The following is an 18,375-nucleotide window of genomic DNA, read 5'->3' on the forward strand; positions in this document are numbered from 1 at the left end:
AGCCCTCCAAAGGAGTCAAGGACTTATTGAGGGATGCCACATATCACATAAATTTGAGCCTCAGAACAAGGAAGCTTCCACAGAAGTGGAAAGTATAATAATTCCATTGCACAAGAGTGTGCAAAGACTGATGTGTCCAACTTATTGACCTATTATCTCTGGAATGGTGGTAAAGATTTTGGAAAAGTTAGTAAGATCTTGTATACAGGAATGAGGGTGACAGAAAATCTATACTTTGTAGTGAACAGCATGGATTTACTAAGGGAAGGTCATAATGTTATAGCTGAGTTAGGCCAGTGGAATAGATACATCATGATACGTTTGGACTTTGCTAAAGCTTTTGACAGGATACAGCATGGAAAACTGTTGCATATGTTGAAGGAGGATACAGAGTGTATTATAAAATATTAGCATGCATAGGAGGATGGCTGACTGACATATCAAAAAGTCATATGAGGGATGCGAGTTGGCAAGATTTAAGGTGACCAGTGGTGTACCACAAGGATTATCCATTGTGATTCAATCTTTTACATTAATGACATTGGGAAGAATTTGACAGGTGACACGTGGCTGTTTACTAATAATGTAAAACTAGACAGGGTTAATTAGGAATGCAGTTGATATGCAACTTGTAGAATGATCTGAATTAGCTGGAATTTTGCACATGTGAAAATGGCTGTCAGTTTAATGTTAGTAAATGTAAAGTCATGCATTTTGGTGTGATGAGATATCCCATGTCATATTATATTGGTGGAACTGATCAGGCTAGGGATTTTGAAGTTTTAGTGATGAAGTTCAAGCGCCATATTGCAAAGATTGTAAATACAACTTAGAGGACAATTGCAATGCTAAAACGAACCTGAACATGTTAGGATAAGGAAGTCATGATTGATTGATTGATGCGACCTCACTTGAACTATTGTCTGCAGGTGAATCTTGGTTTTTGTGGTGATGTTGATACAGTGAAGAGAATGCAAATAGTGTTAAATGTGATATCAGGATTGCAGAATAAATTATGAAGAGAGATTGAGAAGTTGTGGGCTTGCAGACTTTAGCAAAAAGGAGAAAGAAGGGTGATATGATTGAGACTTAAACTTCTGAAAGAGTCATACAGGATGCCAATAGATGGGATTTTTCATTTTATGGAGGGTGGTGGAGGGCAAGAAGTCATTCATTGAAGTTGAGAATGAATGCAGTGAAGAGGGGGGGGGGGGTGAAAGCTGGATTTTTTTCTCATAGCATGATTATTTTGCCTTTGGAGGGTGTGAGTACACGTAGTGTGAATGAATTCAAGAAAAGGTATGACAGTTGGTGTGGATAATATGTGGCCTTCCTTGATGAGTCCCTAATTGCCTGGAGGATTATCTTAATAATAATAATCGCTCATACCAGCTATCACTCCTTTTCTTGAATTTCCATTCATTTGCTATTGTAACAACATCCCATTATATATTTGATCTTATTTTACTCTGCTTCACACCAGCAATAATTGTCCACTTCAAACGTGGACAATTATTGATATTGCAGTCATAGCTTTCTACCCTAACTATACTCAAATAATCTGATATCATTGACAGCACATCCTTCCCCCCTCCTCTCCTATCTTTCCTAAAATGCTGTACTCTGGATACCAGTTAGTATATCTGCCTCTGAGAATCAGTTCTCACTAATGCCCATAATCTGAGATCAGAACATATTCACTGAATTAACAAACTTATCTCTTTGTTCCTGATACTTCTGATATTTGAATACAGGTATAATAAGTTACCTCCAGGCTTTTTGTATTCTTACTTCTGTAGTCTGCATGGCTCAGTTTGGCAACCTGCAGACTTCTATTTCTAATGCTTCACTTTTGCAGACATCACTGCACATACTAAATAAGTTCATACTAGACAAACATATAATCATACTTTTATCATAATTATTCCCATAATTAAGCACACATTCAATGCCGAATTTTAGATCAATAAAATAAAACTTGATGAAATCAGTTTTGAACCATGATAATGTTAAGTGCTAGAAGCTTTTACAGCAAAATTAACACATAATAGTACAACTTTCATTTAAGGGAATGGGGTTATTTCTTAACAACATAGCACTTTTTATAAATTATATGTGCAAAAAACTGCTTTATTTTAGTTCCTCTTATTTATAGATTCTTACTATTTCTTCCATCATGATTCTGTTTCCCCCGACTCTTGATATTTGGTCTCGTACCAATAAATAATTTCTCCAGATTCCTGATGCCAAATGCATTCAAGTACAGCTCATCCCTCTTATATAAATCGATTCTTTCCTCAAGCTCACTTAGAAACTTGCAACCATTCCTTCTACACAGCCTGTGCATTAAATTATTTTCTATTGCCTTTCTTAATTCAGTACTGTCATATCTTGGTAACAACTTTCTAATGATTTTTGCTTTCTCACTATTATTCTTGCTTCATTTCACATCCTTTTCATATGATATTTATTACTGATAAAATCATTTGTAGCTATGAGAACTGCCATCTCCTTTACCTTTCTTTTCTGTTTTTCAGTTGCATGTGTTATAATTTTGATTTTTGTCCCCATGAGCATTTATATAATAAGTAGTTACATATATAACTAAACTTATTATAGTGTAGTATCAAACTATAATAAGTTTGATACTTTATAAAAATCAAACGTATAGATTGTTTTCACTCATTCCTTGGGTAAGTTATCTAGGGAGTGGTAGCACTGACGTACTATATAAGATGAACAATGCCACTAGACTGACTGAAAGTGTTGACACCCACCAAATAACTGAAAAACTTCAGATTGAACAGTTTTACTCAGTGAAAATGCTCAATAACTCAGTAAAACTTAATCAGCTTTATTGATAATGAATAACTCTACAAAACAGTACTATATGAAGTTTTGAGCGTATAAACAAAGCTCGTCCCTTGATCTATCAGTCAGATGAGCAAATCCAGGGAGTTGGGGGGGGGATAGGATACTGACATTCTCAATCAAAGAAATCGCAGCAAAAGAAAATATGAATTTTTCAGTTAAATTCTTAATTATAGCAGAAATTAAAAATAGTATTCAAAGGATGAAACTCTCATAGAATAAAAGATAAAAATTCATGGTCAGTGCAGCTTACCATCCTAACAGAATCAGTCTGAGAGGAGAACAACATTACTGAAGTGTTGGCAGATCATTTAAGCAAATAATCAAGGTATGTTGAAAATGCCTATGATTAACAAATATTAGGGGGATCATTGAAGAATACTTTTTAGATTCTTAAAAGTTTTATTTTTTTATAAATAAATGCAATATAAAAGTCATACTCCTCTGGGTACTGACTCTCACCATTATTCATGCCACCCTATGCCCGAGAAGGAAGTGTGCTATGTGTTATGGCAGTTTTCTCAACCTGTGGTCTGCAGGTAGACTTAAATTAATTAAATATATATAATTTTTTTAATTATCCAAACAAAACAAATTAATCGATCTTGTTTATTGATTTTTATTATTGAAGGTTTCCCTCCTTCAACCAAGGCTCAGTATATCTTCAGAAGTTCTAAGTGATATTTGGACAAAGTGTGTCATGAGTTAACCCCAGTATTTATATATTTTTCGGAAACGTTTTTTAATAATGGAAAAGTGGCTTAGAACTAGGACTTTGAAAATAAGAGCAAATGAAACAGGTGATGCTAACCCTAATTGTGATACATATGTTGTAATGGCGAGTAAATCTGATACTATTAAAGTAGAAGAAACAAGCAGTTCAAAGAAAAAATACAGTAGGAAATATAACAGTTCATATTTGGAATTCGGGTTTACTTGGTGTGGAGATGAAAGTGAACAGAAACCTCAATGTGTTTTGTGTTATGAAGTGTTGTCGAACAAGTGCATGAAACCTGCGAAATTCTGACATTTGGAAACTAATCATTTTAATGTGAAAAATAAGCCAATTGAATTTTTTCAGCTACGCTAGGGACATTAAATCATGGGAAAGATATAGTTTCGGCCATGGGTTCCATTAATAGCAAGGCACTGGAAGCATCCTATCTGTTAAGTTTGTGCATAGCGAAAACAGGGAAACCTCATTTTATCGGGGAAAATTTGTTACTTCCAGCTATAAAAGATGTCGTAAAAACTGTGTTTGGCAACAAGTTACTAAAAGATGTTGATTTGATTCCTCTTTCAAATGAGATGTCGGCCACAGAATTAATGATACAGCAGATGATCTAGAATCTCAGTTAATCGAAAGAGTTGAGAAGAGCCCTTATTATGCGTTACAAATAGACGAGACTACTGATGTTACAAATGATGTGCAGTTAATATGCTACGTAAGATATGTGCATGATAACATTCATCATGATATTCTGTTTTGTAGAACTTTGCCATCCCGAACAACTGGAGAAGAAATATTTCACACTCTCAATAATTACATAATAGACAAAGGGATCCAGTGGGAAAAATGTATAGGCTTCTGTTCGAATGGAGCTCTCACTCTTACAGGCAGGCATAGTGGGGTTGTTTCTATGGTCAAGGAAGTAGCTCTGGATATGAATTGGGTACATTGTTTCATACATAAGGAAGCGTTAGCCTCCGAAGGAATGCCACAGAATTTAAAACTGTGCTATACAACGCTGTTAAAAGCTAATTAATTTCATTAAAGCTAGACTGTTAAATATATTTTCAGTACTCTGCGATGAAATGGGCAGTAAATATATACAACTTTTGCTTCATTCTGAAATTTGGCTTTCCAGGGGCAAAGTACTAACAAGGTTATTTCAATTAAGGCGCAAAGTTTTATTATTTGTAAATGAACCTAATTCTAATTTTGCATCATTCCTTGTTGATGGAGCATTGTTATCAACATTATCCTATCTTTCAGACATTTTTTCGAAATTAAATGAACTAAATCTCTCCCTTCAAGGAAATTTTTTAACTGTTCTTGATGCCTTTGACAAAATAAAGGTATTTGAGAAAAAACTGGTTTTATGGATTAATTATGTAAATGACAGACAATTTTCCAACATTGGAATCCTTTTTAGTGGAAAATGATCTTTTTGTTGATTCTAAGTTTCTGGAAAGGGTTTGTGACCACCTCAAAAATCTGAAACGGAATTTTGAAACATATTTTCCGAATAACTTTTATAAGAAATTTCTGTGGGTTCGCATCCATTTCAGGCTTGCAGTCATGCAAACTACCTTTCATTATCGAAAAAAGAACAGTTAATTGAGCTTTCAAGTGACAGTGTACTTAAAATGCAATTCCGTGATCTTGGTTTGGCTCAATTTTGGATGTCGCCTTCAGTGAGAAATGAATTTCTTGAATTATCTGAAGAAGCATTGAAAATCGCCATGTAGTTTTCTACAACCTATCTTTGTGAGAAAGGATTTTCATCGCTCCTTCAAATAAAAACAAAATACAGCAATCGTCTTAGTGTGTGTGCCGATCTTCGACTGAAGTTGACCAATATTGAGCCAGATATCCAGCAACTCTGCAAGGGTCGAGAAGCTCAACCATCTCATTAAAAGTAAGTAGTAACATAATTATATCATATTATTTATTTGTTTAATAATAATTAAAACTTTTCAATGATACACTTTTAATCGTTTATTTCCAATTTAATTAATTGTTTCCATATGTATTCAAAATATGCTTTTAGATTTATTATGTTATAAATGGCAAAGTTTTTTAAATGTTGGTAATTCCTACATAGGTTTTTAAAAAAATTACGAAGTTAAAACGATGTATAGTGAAATAAATTAAAAACACTATGTTTATTTTTGAAGTAAAATTTTAATTCCAACATTCTAAAATGTTAGTTTTCTTCCTTTTTTCTGTTCACTAAATCGTCGATGACATTGTCGAAGTCTATTTCATCACTCAGTTGCTGTTTTATAGACAGTATGGCAAGATTTCTTAAACGCCAAAAAAGTGCTACCTGGGGTGGATTGCCCCTCCTCCCCCAGCTATGCCTCTGTAACTTAGTGATCTGTAGAATTGTTTTAGGCATTTTACTGGTCCTTGAGCTTAGAAAGGTTGAGAAACACTGTGTTATGGTATCCAAAGAAAAAATTCATGTGAAATTATCTACTGTGAGAAGACTAATCATGAAGATCTTTCACTTGCAATCTTTTGTTTGATTGTACTTAGGTAACATAAGAATAAAAATACTTGGCCAACCAGTGAAATGCATACTATATACAATTTTTTAAAAATTATTTTGACTTGGATTTCTCTGGGATTGGTTTTCCATATCTCTGAATCTGTTTGAGTTATGAATGAAGGATCAAACCATTCAACTTTGTTTTTGCACATAGAATTCCTTGTAATATTGCTTTTTTCTAAATAGTGTTGTTCATTGTTAATTTCTTTCATTGTAAAAATTATAAAAATAAAAACATAAAATTCATTTTACTTATTACTAAAAAGAAATAGTATTCTTGGACCATTGGTTCTTCATCCATTCCTTTTCCATTTATTTGTTCTTGCTACTGCTAAAATAAATAAAAACTGAAGTAATTCATATATATATATATCTAAAAACATAGAATTACTTTTTTTTAGTAATATACTAAAAAAAAAATAACTTTATTGCATGCCATTTAGTAGATATAGATGTATAGAGAATGAATTAATCATTCCCTCCATATCTGATTGTTATACTATTTACAAGAAATATACAATCAGTTTCCTGTCGATGGAAAAATAATTGATGGAATTCCTTTCTTTGCACTATGTTGAAAATATACAAAATAAGTTCTGTATATTATACATGACAAGAAATTAGAGGTAGGGGTAGACCATCAATGAGATAGATGGATGGCGTGTGTGGAGTGACTGATCTTCAGAGAGTTGAGGCCGCCAGAAAAGCAAACAACAGGACTACATGGTGAGGCCTTGTATGGCACATAAAATTATTTTTATGTGCCATACAAGGCCTCACCATGTAGTCCTGTTGTTTGCTTTTCGGAGTGACCGTACAGCATCGGAGTGACCATACAGCATCTGTAGATGCCCAATGAAGTGAAGAAAAAAAGAAGAAATTATATCATTTAATCCTTTATTCAAGTTGTAAGGCAAACAAAGTTTGCACATAAAGTATCTTCATGACTAGGCTATTTGTATATTGACCAGGCTATTGACTTCACATTAGTTACTTAGTATCCCATAATGCAAAGCAGTTATTTCTATGCATTTTGTGTATGAAATATATATATGAAAAATGCATAGAAATATGTGTATATTTCTATGCATTTTGGGAAAGGTCATAAAAAAATTACATCTGCATTAATTGAACCTTGGTATCTTCCTGGATTCAACTCCTGCTAATAAGACCTCATAAAGGTTGTAACTGGTTTGGATAGTGATCTTTCCCATAATTCATAGCAATATATACATCTGAAAGGAAGTGTGCTTTAATACCAGTTCCTCTTTTTGTTATAACAGTAACTGAGATAATTAGGTTCGTTTTATAACTGCATTAATCTTTGATATTTTGCAGATTGCTGCATTAGAAGAACCTGCTCAAGAGATTGAAATTAACAAAGAAGATCAAAAAAAATCTAAAATTAAGAAAAAGAAAAGACGTTCAAGAAGAAAATCTAAAAATCCAGATGAACTTGAGGCTATATCTCTTCGTGTTATGCCAAAGTATGTTTTTACCATGGTTATTGAGATTTTTTGTTCAGTAATAAAATCGTTAATAAAATTACTTATAATTCATTGTTTGAATAGACAAAATGAATAAGCATGTACTTAGTACTCTGTCGGATCTGTTTTCTATAAACTCATTGGTCCAGTATGTTTGTGAATCAGTAGTATAATTCTCATGTAATGGTTCCTTTATTCCTTAAAACAGCTTTCACCACACACACACACACACGTGAAAGGGGGGGGTCTGGTTCTGATAAACACCTAGAACAAAAATATTTTTTCATAATTTCTTTTTTCATATAAAAAATGTTTTTTCATAATTTTTTTTTTCATGTAAAAATATTTTTTCAGAAAATATCTTTTCTTTTCTTTATATTTTTTGTTCTAGGTGTTTATCAGAATTTCCCAGACCCCCACCCCTTGTGTGTGTGTGTGTGTGTGTGTGTGTGTGTGTGTGTGTGTGTGTGTGTGTAGTAGTAGTAGTAGTAGAAGCTTCTCTCTCTCTTTATTTTCCTTAAACAAAGATGGACATGCTTTGTTTTCAAAGCATGTCCATCTTTGTTCTTTCTTCTGTTTGATAACCCAAGCTTCTGCATCCTAAAGAACTGTGGGAAGTACCTTTTGAACTATATATAGTAATACCCCACATTACGATGATCTGCTCATGTGACACTTTTCAATTATGACCAGTGCCCATTTACACAACACCACATTTGCTCATATAATGGGTTTAGTAGTGTGATGCTGCTGTGACTCAAATGATGTGTGATATTCATGAATTCATTTTATTTTCAATGTTATAGCTTGCTGCTGTTCTGTTTTTGGTGTTTACTACGAATTATAAACAGTTTATAATTATTTTATTTTGTTGTTAATAAGAGCAGATAAAATTCAAAGTAGGAATACTGTTGCTTCTGGTGGAAAGAAGACATATAAACCTATTATGTTATATGCTAAGATTAAAATTATTAAATTTAGGGACGATGTTGTATCAGACACCGAGATAGGCCACAAGCTAAACTTGCCTCGCACTACTGTTGTTAGTTGTTATAAACAAAGTTCTCAGCGAAGTGAAAAGTGCTACATTAATTAATACTACAGTATTTTGTAAATGTGACAATCTTATTTCCAAAATGGAAAATCTTTTATGGTGTAGATTGATGACCAAACTAGTTGGAGTGTTTTCTTAAGCCAAGCTATTCAGAATAACTGCTTTCATTTGCATATATTATATAAATAAATTTTTTATTTGCATCATTTATGCATATATATGAAATAGAGCTGAGATATCGGGAGGAAATTTAGCTTCACAGTTCACAATGAACTCAGGCTATTTCGTTTGGCAGGGAAAATTCTACAAACAAATAGAGGGGACAGCCACTCTCCTCACCCTTGGCCAACTTCTTTATGGAGACTTTTGAAGAGGAAAGCCTTCAACTCTGCCCCACAAAAACCAACCATATGGCTTCGCTGCATTGATGATGTGTTCGCTATTTCGCCACATAGCTCTGATGCACTCCTCTCCTTCTTAACACATTAAACAACCAACACTCCAGAATCAAGTTCACCCTGGAAAAGAGGGAAAACAACAGCCTCCCTTTCCTAGACACACTAGTCACCTTCTAGCCTGGTGGAACCTTGGTTTTCTCATTAATTAAATGAAGGGGATATTAGATCCCACATTGTTTTAAAACCGAATAAGAAACTCAAAGATTGGAATCAGAGAGTTTCATGCCAAATATAGTATAAAAAACTATAAAAATATCGGCGAATACTAGCATGAGCTAAATGCAAGTAGTCCTAGAACGTAGTACAAACACGGGCAACTCGTTGCAAAGGTGGGGAAAGTTCTGATCGCTATTCTTGGTATTTCCCAGTTTAACAGCATACATTTCCTAGGAAATGTATGCTGTTATTACATTATGGTGGGATGTCACTACACAGACCGGTTTCAGCCTTTATTGAGGCTTCATCAGTGAGTAGCTAGACCAAATTAATAATACCAAAGGGTATAGCGAAAAGAACTTATATACTCTGCTATATTGGTTTTCTCAGTTTATAGAAAACCCACCCATACAGGCAGATACATTCACCAACAATTCCCCCCCACACACACACCTCACAACAATATGGAGTTATTAAGACATTATACAAATAGGCTAAACTAATCTATTCAAATGACAATGCCCTAACCACTGAACGGCTATTCTCCCCCCCCCCCCCCCAAAAAAAAAAAAAAATCCAAAAAATATTGAAACCAGTAAACCACAACCCTTTCCCCCTTCACAACAAGGATTACTCTAAATCCATCACCATTCCCTACATCCGAGGCACCTCGGAAAAAATTACCAAAATCTTAAAAAACATAACTTGACTTCTTGTTATAGACCATAATAGAAAATTGGCATCCCTTATCTGCTCTACTAAAGACCAACCACTCCTCCTAGACCTACCTGGTGTATACCAGGTCCCTTGCAGCTGTAAGTTGTCCTGCTTTGGCCAAACAGGCAGGACAGCGAATATCAGAATTTCAGAACACAAGGACTACATCCATTTTCACCAGTATAGCCACTCTGGTCTTGCGGACCATGCTCTGGATACATGCCACAGAATACGGTGGAAGAAAGCCACAATAATACACCGTAGCAAGTTCAAATTTGAAAGCCTTTTCATTGAATCACCCTCAGCCCTAAGAAACATGCCAAATCTCAACAAATTTGGTTGCATGAGACTGCCCCAAATTTGGGAGACATACAGAAGACATTCAGCCCAACGGCCAAGAATACCTACATAGCCCACTTGGGGGAATTATCAGGACTTTTAGGAGTAACAATAGCATCCTTGCTTCGTCCTCATTTACTGTGTGTAGTGCCTACATGCACGTGTCTTTGTTTTGAGTTCCTTTGAAGATGGCAATGTGACGTTGCCGAAATATTGGAAATATATATTAAAGTTTAATTTAATTTATATTCTAGTGTATGTTGTGAATTCCTTAAGTTAATTAATAATCATAGATATATATATATATATATATATATATATATATATATGAAGTAGTTCATATATGTATATATATATATGAACTACTTCAGTTTTTATTTATTTTCTGCACTGCCATTGTTGTAGTTTTACTAAAATTTATCAAGATTGCACTATTGTTGTCTTTACTGATTTTATGTATATTTTCAATCATATACTTTGTTTTCCTTATTATCCGTAAACAATACTATATCATCTACATGTTTTATATGATATAAATTTTGTCCATTCACAGTTATTTCCATATGTTCTAAAATACTCTTTCACTAGTCTTTCCAGGTACAGGTTAAACAAATGTGGTGAAAGTGGATGTCCACTTTCACCACATTTGCATAACAGACCCTCTCTCTCTACTGGTATTTCAGAAGGTTCAATTGCTCCAAATTTTATTGTTGCCATACTATTTTTATGGTGCTGTAGGATGATATTGAGTGTTTTTATCTCTTATTTATTTATTTTTTTTGGTCTAAAATTTCAAACAATTTATTTCTGCTGTATTGAGTTATATGCTTAGTCTATGAAGCAGCAATAAAATTTTTTTTTCCTGCATCAATTAACTCTGTTTGCAAAAGAGTATAGATTGCATCAGTTGTAGATCTCCCTCTCCTGGATAGCTGCATTTTGACATATATCTAAAATCTATGCTTATATGCACTGTATACCAATAATTGTCCAGACACTAGCAAGCAATTTACAATTGATACTAGCAGGCGAACCCTAATATTGGGTATGTCCACCTTTGGCTTTGATCTCTCCTGCACCCTTTGGGGGAGGCTTACCACCAATGTGCAGCAGACATCAGGTGGAATTTGTCTCCATTCCTCCATCAAAGCAGCACTGAGTTCAGCGACAGATCGAGGACGTGCTATTCTGCACCTCAGTCACATCCAATTCGTCCCACAGGTGTTCAATGGGGGTTGAGGTTAAGACTCAGCACAGATGGATGTTAAAAGACTGCTAGGGCAGTCTTTTAACATCCATCTCTCCATATCATTCTGTAACAGCTGCAGCTTTGTGGCATGGGACATTGTCGTCTTGATAGTAACGCGGGTCTGTTTCATAAAAACTCCACCGTGTAGGCAGCACCTAATTATCCAGAATATCAAGGTACTGAATTGCCTTTATGAAATGACCAGTAGTCCCACTCCAAACCAGCTGAATGCCCCCCACACTGGTAACAAACGTTCACCAGGCTGCCTCCACACCCACACCCTGACATCAGACTGGAAACAGGTGAACCTTGATTAATTGCTCCAGAGTACTCATTTTCCACTGGTCAGTTGTCCAGTTCACACTCTTTGCACCAGGCCAGATGAGCTGCCTAGCTCATTGTTGTGATGTTCAGCTTGTGTGCTGCTGCTCTTCTGTGGAAACTCAGTAAATGGGGTTCTTTCTGTTAAGTATTAGTGCTCACCATGGTTTTAATGGCACTCTGGAGCTCATCATGGTTGGTCTGTGCCGATTGTAGCTGTTTTTTGCGTGCCACCTGTCTTAACACCCTTCTGTCCCTGTCAGTCATTTTTGGTGGCCACCGTGAGTGTTTTCCTGCACTAGTTGATGCCAGAATGTCTTTATTTTTTGATCACATTGCTAGCATTTGATTTTGGATACTCCACTTGAGTGGTAATGGCACGTATAGACATGCCACCAATGTTGACAGTCCATGATGACACCTCTCTCGAAGTCACTGATTTCATGTTGTGTTGCTATGCCACTTCTATTCAACTACTACGATGAAATACTGCTTCCTACTACCTGTACAGCAGTTTTTATGTTATTAACAAACCTGGAATATTCCATAACTTCAGATAACAGGGGTGTCTGGATAATTGTTGGTAGAAAGTGTGTGTGTATATACACCCTCTGTCCAAAAAGAAACCGAACTTTTCGAAAATATAAGAAACTAATGGCGCCACCTGTTGTCGAAAGCGGCAACCTTCATTAGTGTTGTGTCAACTGTTTATGACATTTGTTTCATTAGAAGCAGAGTTATAGTGCCGAGAGTGACAGTGTGTTTTGACGAACGGTTGGTCATCATGATATTCATGCCATACGCGACGAATTATCGCTATCAATCACTTCAAAATTTTGAGATAAAACTCACCATTGACCGTTTGGCCAGGTGAAATGAATTCTTTGTGGATAATCCCCTTGAAATCGTAGAAATAAATCGACATTGTCTTTACTTTTGACTTCTCCAAGCGACTTTTTTTTTCAGATACCCCTCTTCTGGTGGTCTCCAGAACTCTGGCGCTTTGTTTCAGTCTCATACTCAAAACACCATGTTTTATCACCAGTAACGATCGTTTCAAGGAAGTTTGAGTTCTTACGAGTGGTTTTAATGAGGTCCTTGCAGTATTCAATTCGATACATTCTTTGGTCATCGTCAACTTGTGGGGAACAAATCACGAATTCAACTTATGAAGACCCAAACTCTCTCTCAAAATGTTGTGCACAGTTGATTTTGGAATCCCCAATTCATCTTCAATCAATCTCACAGACGATTTCGGGTTTTCTTTGATGAAATCATGCGCTTTTTGGATGTTAACTTCGCTTAGTCCAGTTTTTGGACGGCCCGGCTTTTTGTCGTCCTCAAGTGTTTCACGACCACTTTGAAATCGCTTAAACCACTTGTAAACTTGAATACGGGATAAACATTCATCACCGTATGCTTTTTGAAACACTGATACGTTTTGGTAAAACTTTTACCAAGTTTAACACAAAAGTCAAATTGCAGCTCTCTGTTTGATACTCATTTTTCGACCATTTCGTCAGAACACACTGTCACTCTTGGCATTATAACTTGGCTTCTAATGAAACAAATGTCAACAGTTGACACAACACTAATGAAGGTTGCCGCTTTCGACAACAAAAAGATACAACAGGTGGTGCCACTATTTACAGGGTGTTCGGGATAAATTTGACAGTTTCGTAAGGAAAAAGAAAATCTTCTTTGTATCTATTAAATTTAATGAATTGACAAAAAAACATTACAAGCAGAGTTAATTACAATACTATCAACAAGATTTACTCAAAATAACCACCATTAGCATCGATCACAGCTTCAATTCTGCTTCGGAACCTCGAACAAGCTGATGCTACAGTCTCCCTGGGAAGGGCCGCAAAAACTGTTTTAATTTTATCCATTAACTGGGCTTTTGTATTACTGGAAGTGCGATTGGTGTCTTTTTCAACTGCGCCCCATACAAAATAATCCATGGGGTTAAGGTCTGGGGAGTTTGGAGGCCAAACATTTGGACTGGTGAAGTCGTAGAAATTTTCAGACAACCATTTTTGACTTTTCCCAGAGGTGTGGCAAGGGGCCGAATCCTGCTGCCATACAAACGGCCTACCATTGGCTACCCTTGTTATCCAGGGCTTGACTACAGTTAGCAACTCCACGAACAAAGCCCGAATTCCAATGCCAGGGTTCTTCAACACCTGTTCCTGCAGATTTGCGAGGAATTCTGCTGTACGAACGCAATCAGATCGTCTGCTAGGGATCTTTCTTCTTGCTACATCCTCGTAGTCACCATTGCAAGTCTCTAGTTCATGCCTGATTGTTTTTACTGTATTCAGGGAGCATTGGGCAGCAGTCGTAATATCCTTATTTTGATGGCGGGCACGAATCATCATGATACAAGTTATTCTCTTCCATGATTCAGGTGGGTTCCAGCTATCCATCCTTTCTGACATCTTGTATATGAATGAAGAAGGGTCCAAACTTTTAAATGAAGAGAAGTGTGTGTTAATACATGTAACTTACGGAAAAATATAATTAATTATAAATATGTCAAATTTATCCCGAACACCCTGTATATTTTTGAAAAGTTCAGTTTCTTTTTGGACAGAGGGTGTATATATATGCTTGCATGTCAGATATATGCATATATCATAATTTTTTAGAATAATGTTTGGGATTTGATTTCCTTAATTATCATTAACCATCATTATGTAATCAGTAAATAACATCAATGACACATTTCTTATAAATAATTGCAATTTTCTGTGTTTTTTATTTTATTCCCCCCCCCCTTGTTTTGTGAATTAAAGGGTTACTTTCTAGAGACTGAGATCCTTTTAAAAATGACTTTAGGCTCTATGCTGGCAAATATAGCCTAAATATAGCCTCTTTACTCCTCTTTAAAAGTTCAATATGGAATAACTATCTCAATTTGAATATTTGCAAATAAAATATATCCAAAGAAAGGATTTTCACCTTAATGTTAGAAGATATTAATCCATTAAATCCTTAATAAAAGCTCACCCCCCCCCCACACACACACCCAATCTGTTTCCTCTATGCATTCTCTATTTCAAACATTTTCTCTCCTTTTCTAGTATTGCTAATACCACATATACCAAAGTACATGTAATAATTATATAACTTCTTTGTTTTTTCCGACACTGTTATTTCTTCCATAGTTGGTTGTTGCTTCTAAGCATTCATGTTTACACTGAACTATGTGCTGATACATACATTTTTCTTATGTTTTAGCATTTCATTTTAAAAAAAATTTACAAAAATAATAATAATATAGCAAAATTTGAAAACAAATTTCTGCTTACATTTAACTCTTTGAATGCATTTTTTAATAATGAAAAAAAATTCTTGTAAATATATATTAACGAATCAGATTAAAAAAAAGAAAAAGCACAGAGGCACACATGCCATTACTGTGGCAAAATTAGTCACACAAAATGTTGTTTGCTCACTTGATGTATACAGTCTCTCGTGTTGGAGACTTAGTGGAATGAAATAGCAGTGGGAAAGGGTTAAAAATACTGTTTAATTGTTAAATATTTCATCTCATTCACAGATATCTTCAGTGAGTAGTACAAAACAAACCATGTAACACAAAGACAACACAAACCTAAATGAAACATATAGATGAAAGACTCGAGTCCTAACTAGGTGGGACACCTACTGTAGGTACCTGTTAATGGCCTTGGATGTAAACCAGGATCTCAAAGTATTAGTGTTTTCCATATTTTAAGAAGTTTAACGCAACTATATTTGTTCAAGTTAGGCTGATTTTTGAGAGCGGCTGCAGATTCTGAAAACAGCCTTTCTCTTCTAAATTTGCTGCAGTGGAGCATGAATTGAATTGGAAGAAAGCCATCATATAGGAATATTGCCAAGCTGCATCGAATTAAAAATCAAATTCAAATAAAAAAAAAGTCCTCTGTACCATCTATAGGTATGCCAGTTTTGCTCTGCTATAGGAACAGATTGCTGCTACCAACACAGCCATTTCTCTTTGACATTTCAGAATCCTTCACTCAGAAAAAATTTATAAAAATTAAAAAATAAACCTCTCCAATAAGTGCAACAGTCTTTTGAATTCTAAATCCAAGTCTCAAGTTCAGCCTCTTCATATTTTGTTCTGAATATTGCTTCTGAATATTTGCAAACCTGTTGTCAAAAGGCTTAACAATGCTATCATCAGCACTCTAAGTCTTGGCCACAATATGCCATCGCACCAAAATAAATACTTTCACTAGGCCTGATGTTCAGCATCTAATGTAGAATCCATAACTTTTCTCCAGAAATAGTTAACAACATTAGGCTTAACATTCTTTCTAGAGCTTTACCTCTTCAAAGGAATCTATCATCCTGCTAACTCAGTTCCCTCAGGAACTTATGCAAAAATAACAGTATAGTCAGTAGATAAGGGTAGTAGTGCCACATATACTTAATACCATTAAATGCAATGGAAACATGGATATCTTTGGTAAGTAGGTACAGAGAGTGCTGTACCTACTTACCATTTTATGATGATCCTGCTAAATTTCAGATCAAAAAGTTAACCTACACAAAAAAGTATCTTCTGGCCTCCTGAAACTGCAAAAGAATTTAACTTAAATCCTTCAGTTCTTGCCCCCCCCCCCCCAAAAAAATGTTCAGCATATGACTTACCTAAAAACTACAAATCCAATTATCTCTATATTTGGATTTGGACCTATACATATATCTGAGATAGATTTCCCTACTATAAATTATCCAAACAGTGAAATCTCTTTACCCCCCCCCCCCTTTAATGGCCATACCACATCATACATAAAAAAACTATCCATTTTAAAATTTCTCTTGAAAATCTAAAATTGTTAATAATACAGATATATTGGTCAGTTTTGACATCACCTTATTATTCACTATTCCCTTATTCCCTTAAATGACACCTTAAGACTTAAGTTTTTTTTTCTCTTGTAATATTACATATCTCTTTTCCTTTGCCATCCATTTTGGATATTTGTTTTGGAAGAACAAAACTTACAAACAGATGGGGTACTGCTAGTGGTTTCTTCCAAATATCCCATTTGCCAGTTTTTTTCATGGAAGATTTTGAAAAACAAATTCTTGACTTAGCCCCTCTCAAAACTTATCTTACTTAGATGTGTTAATAATGTGTTCTCTATTTGGTCTCATGGTCCAGACACATTACATTGTTTCCTCTGTCATCTCAGTAGTCTACAACCTAAAATCCAATTTACGATGGAAAAGGAAACTAGTAATAGTGTAGCTTTCCTAGACACCTTGATAATATGCCTTCCTAATGGTAACCTCTCCTCGGTATATACTGGAAACCAACTCACAGAAGCAGTCACATTTACAAATTTATCCCCCCCCCCCTCAGCAACATGGTATTATAAAAACACCAATAGAGCCTATAACATTTCTCCCAGTGAGACCTCTCTTGCAGCAAAAAGCAATCATATACATCACACTTATCTATGTTTACAGTTCCTACAGAACCAAAAAAAATAATCAATCCTTTCCTAATCTATGACCTTTTAATAATACTATCACAACCCCTACATCCAAGGTACATTGGAAAAAATAGTCACAATTCTAAAGAAATATAATCTCTTCACAGTTTTCACTCCTATTTGAAACTAGCTATTACCCTTATCTGTCTCACTAAGGACTAGCTTCTTCCTCTCTCTCTCAGTTCCTGGTGTATACAGAGTTCTTTGTTTCTGAAAGTTGGCCTTCTGTGGATAGACTGCAAGATCAGCCACCATCTACTTAGAAGAACATAAAAACTGCATCTGCAATTATGACTGTTGTCAATCAGTCCTTGCACACCATGCTCCATTGGTGAAAATTTAAAAGAGAAAGATTGTTTTTAGAATCTGCAGATGTCGTCAAAATTTAGCCTAACCTGAACTAACATGATTGCATTAAGCTTCCCAAAATATGGGAAACACGAATACTTCAAGATCTCTGCTTACATCTGGAGCTGCTGACAGGTGCCCACAGGGGATGCCCCCACATACTTAAGACTATTTCATCTACATGTTTCACTTAGTTTTGTGTTTTCTTTTGTGTGTGTGTATTACAAATTTTGTATTGTACTCCCTGAAGATATCTCTGTGACTGACACAAATTATTGGAAGAATTAAATGGTATTTTTAATCCTTTCCTAGTGTTAATTCCATTAAGCCTTTAATATGAGCTCCTCCCACTGATTACTTTGCAATACATTGATGTGTATAGTCTGAAAGGTTGATATTTGAGGTTGTTGGAAATAGGTCAGGATATTTGGGGCACAATCACAATTATAAATGATACACATCACCACCATTTATAATTGTGATTGTGCCCCATATATTGAAGTTCATCTGGAGGCAGTTTTTGTAATTTTGTTATATTTTGAAGGATTTTTGTTTTTTGTAAATATCAGTGACACTAT

The 18,375-nt window shown here is 35.2% G+C and overlaps 1 protein-coding gene across 1 annotated transcript in view; it reads left to right on the forward strand.

Annotated features, from left to right (window-relative positions):
- Larp7 (La related protein 7) overlaps positions 1-18,375 on the forward strand; it is a 207,987-nt gene that overhangs the window by 147,807 nt on the left and 41,805 nt on the right. The window contains exon 8 of the mRNA XM_090393486.1: positions 7,488-7,636. Coding sequence (XP_090249612.1) covers positions 7,488-7,636 — 149 coding nt within the window. The remainder of the gene's footprint in view (positions 1-7,487; positions 7,637-18,375) is intronic.

Source organism: Typopeltis vanoorti, chromosome 5, assembly GCF_054136105.1.
Source record: "Typopeltis vanoorti isolate ZY-2024b chromosome 5, IOZ_Tvanoo_1.0, whole genome shotgun sequence".
NCBI classification, from domain to species: domain Eukaryota; kingdom Metazoa; phylum Arthropoda; class Arachnida; order Uropygi; family Thelyphonidae; genus Typopeltis; species Typopeltis vanoorti.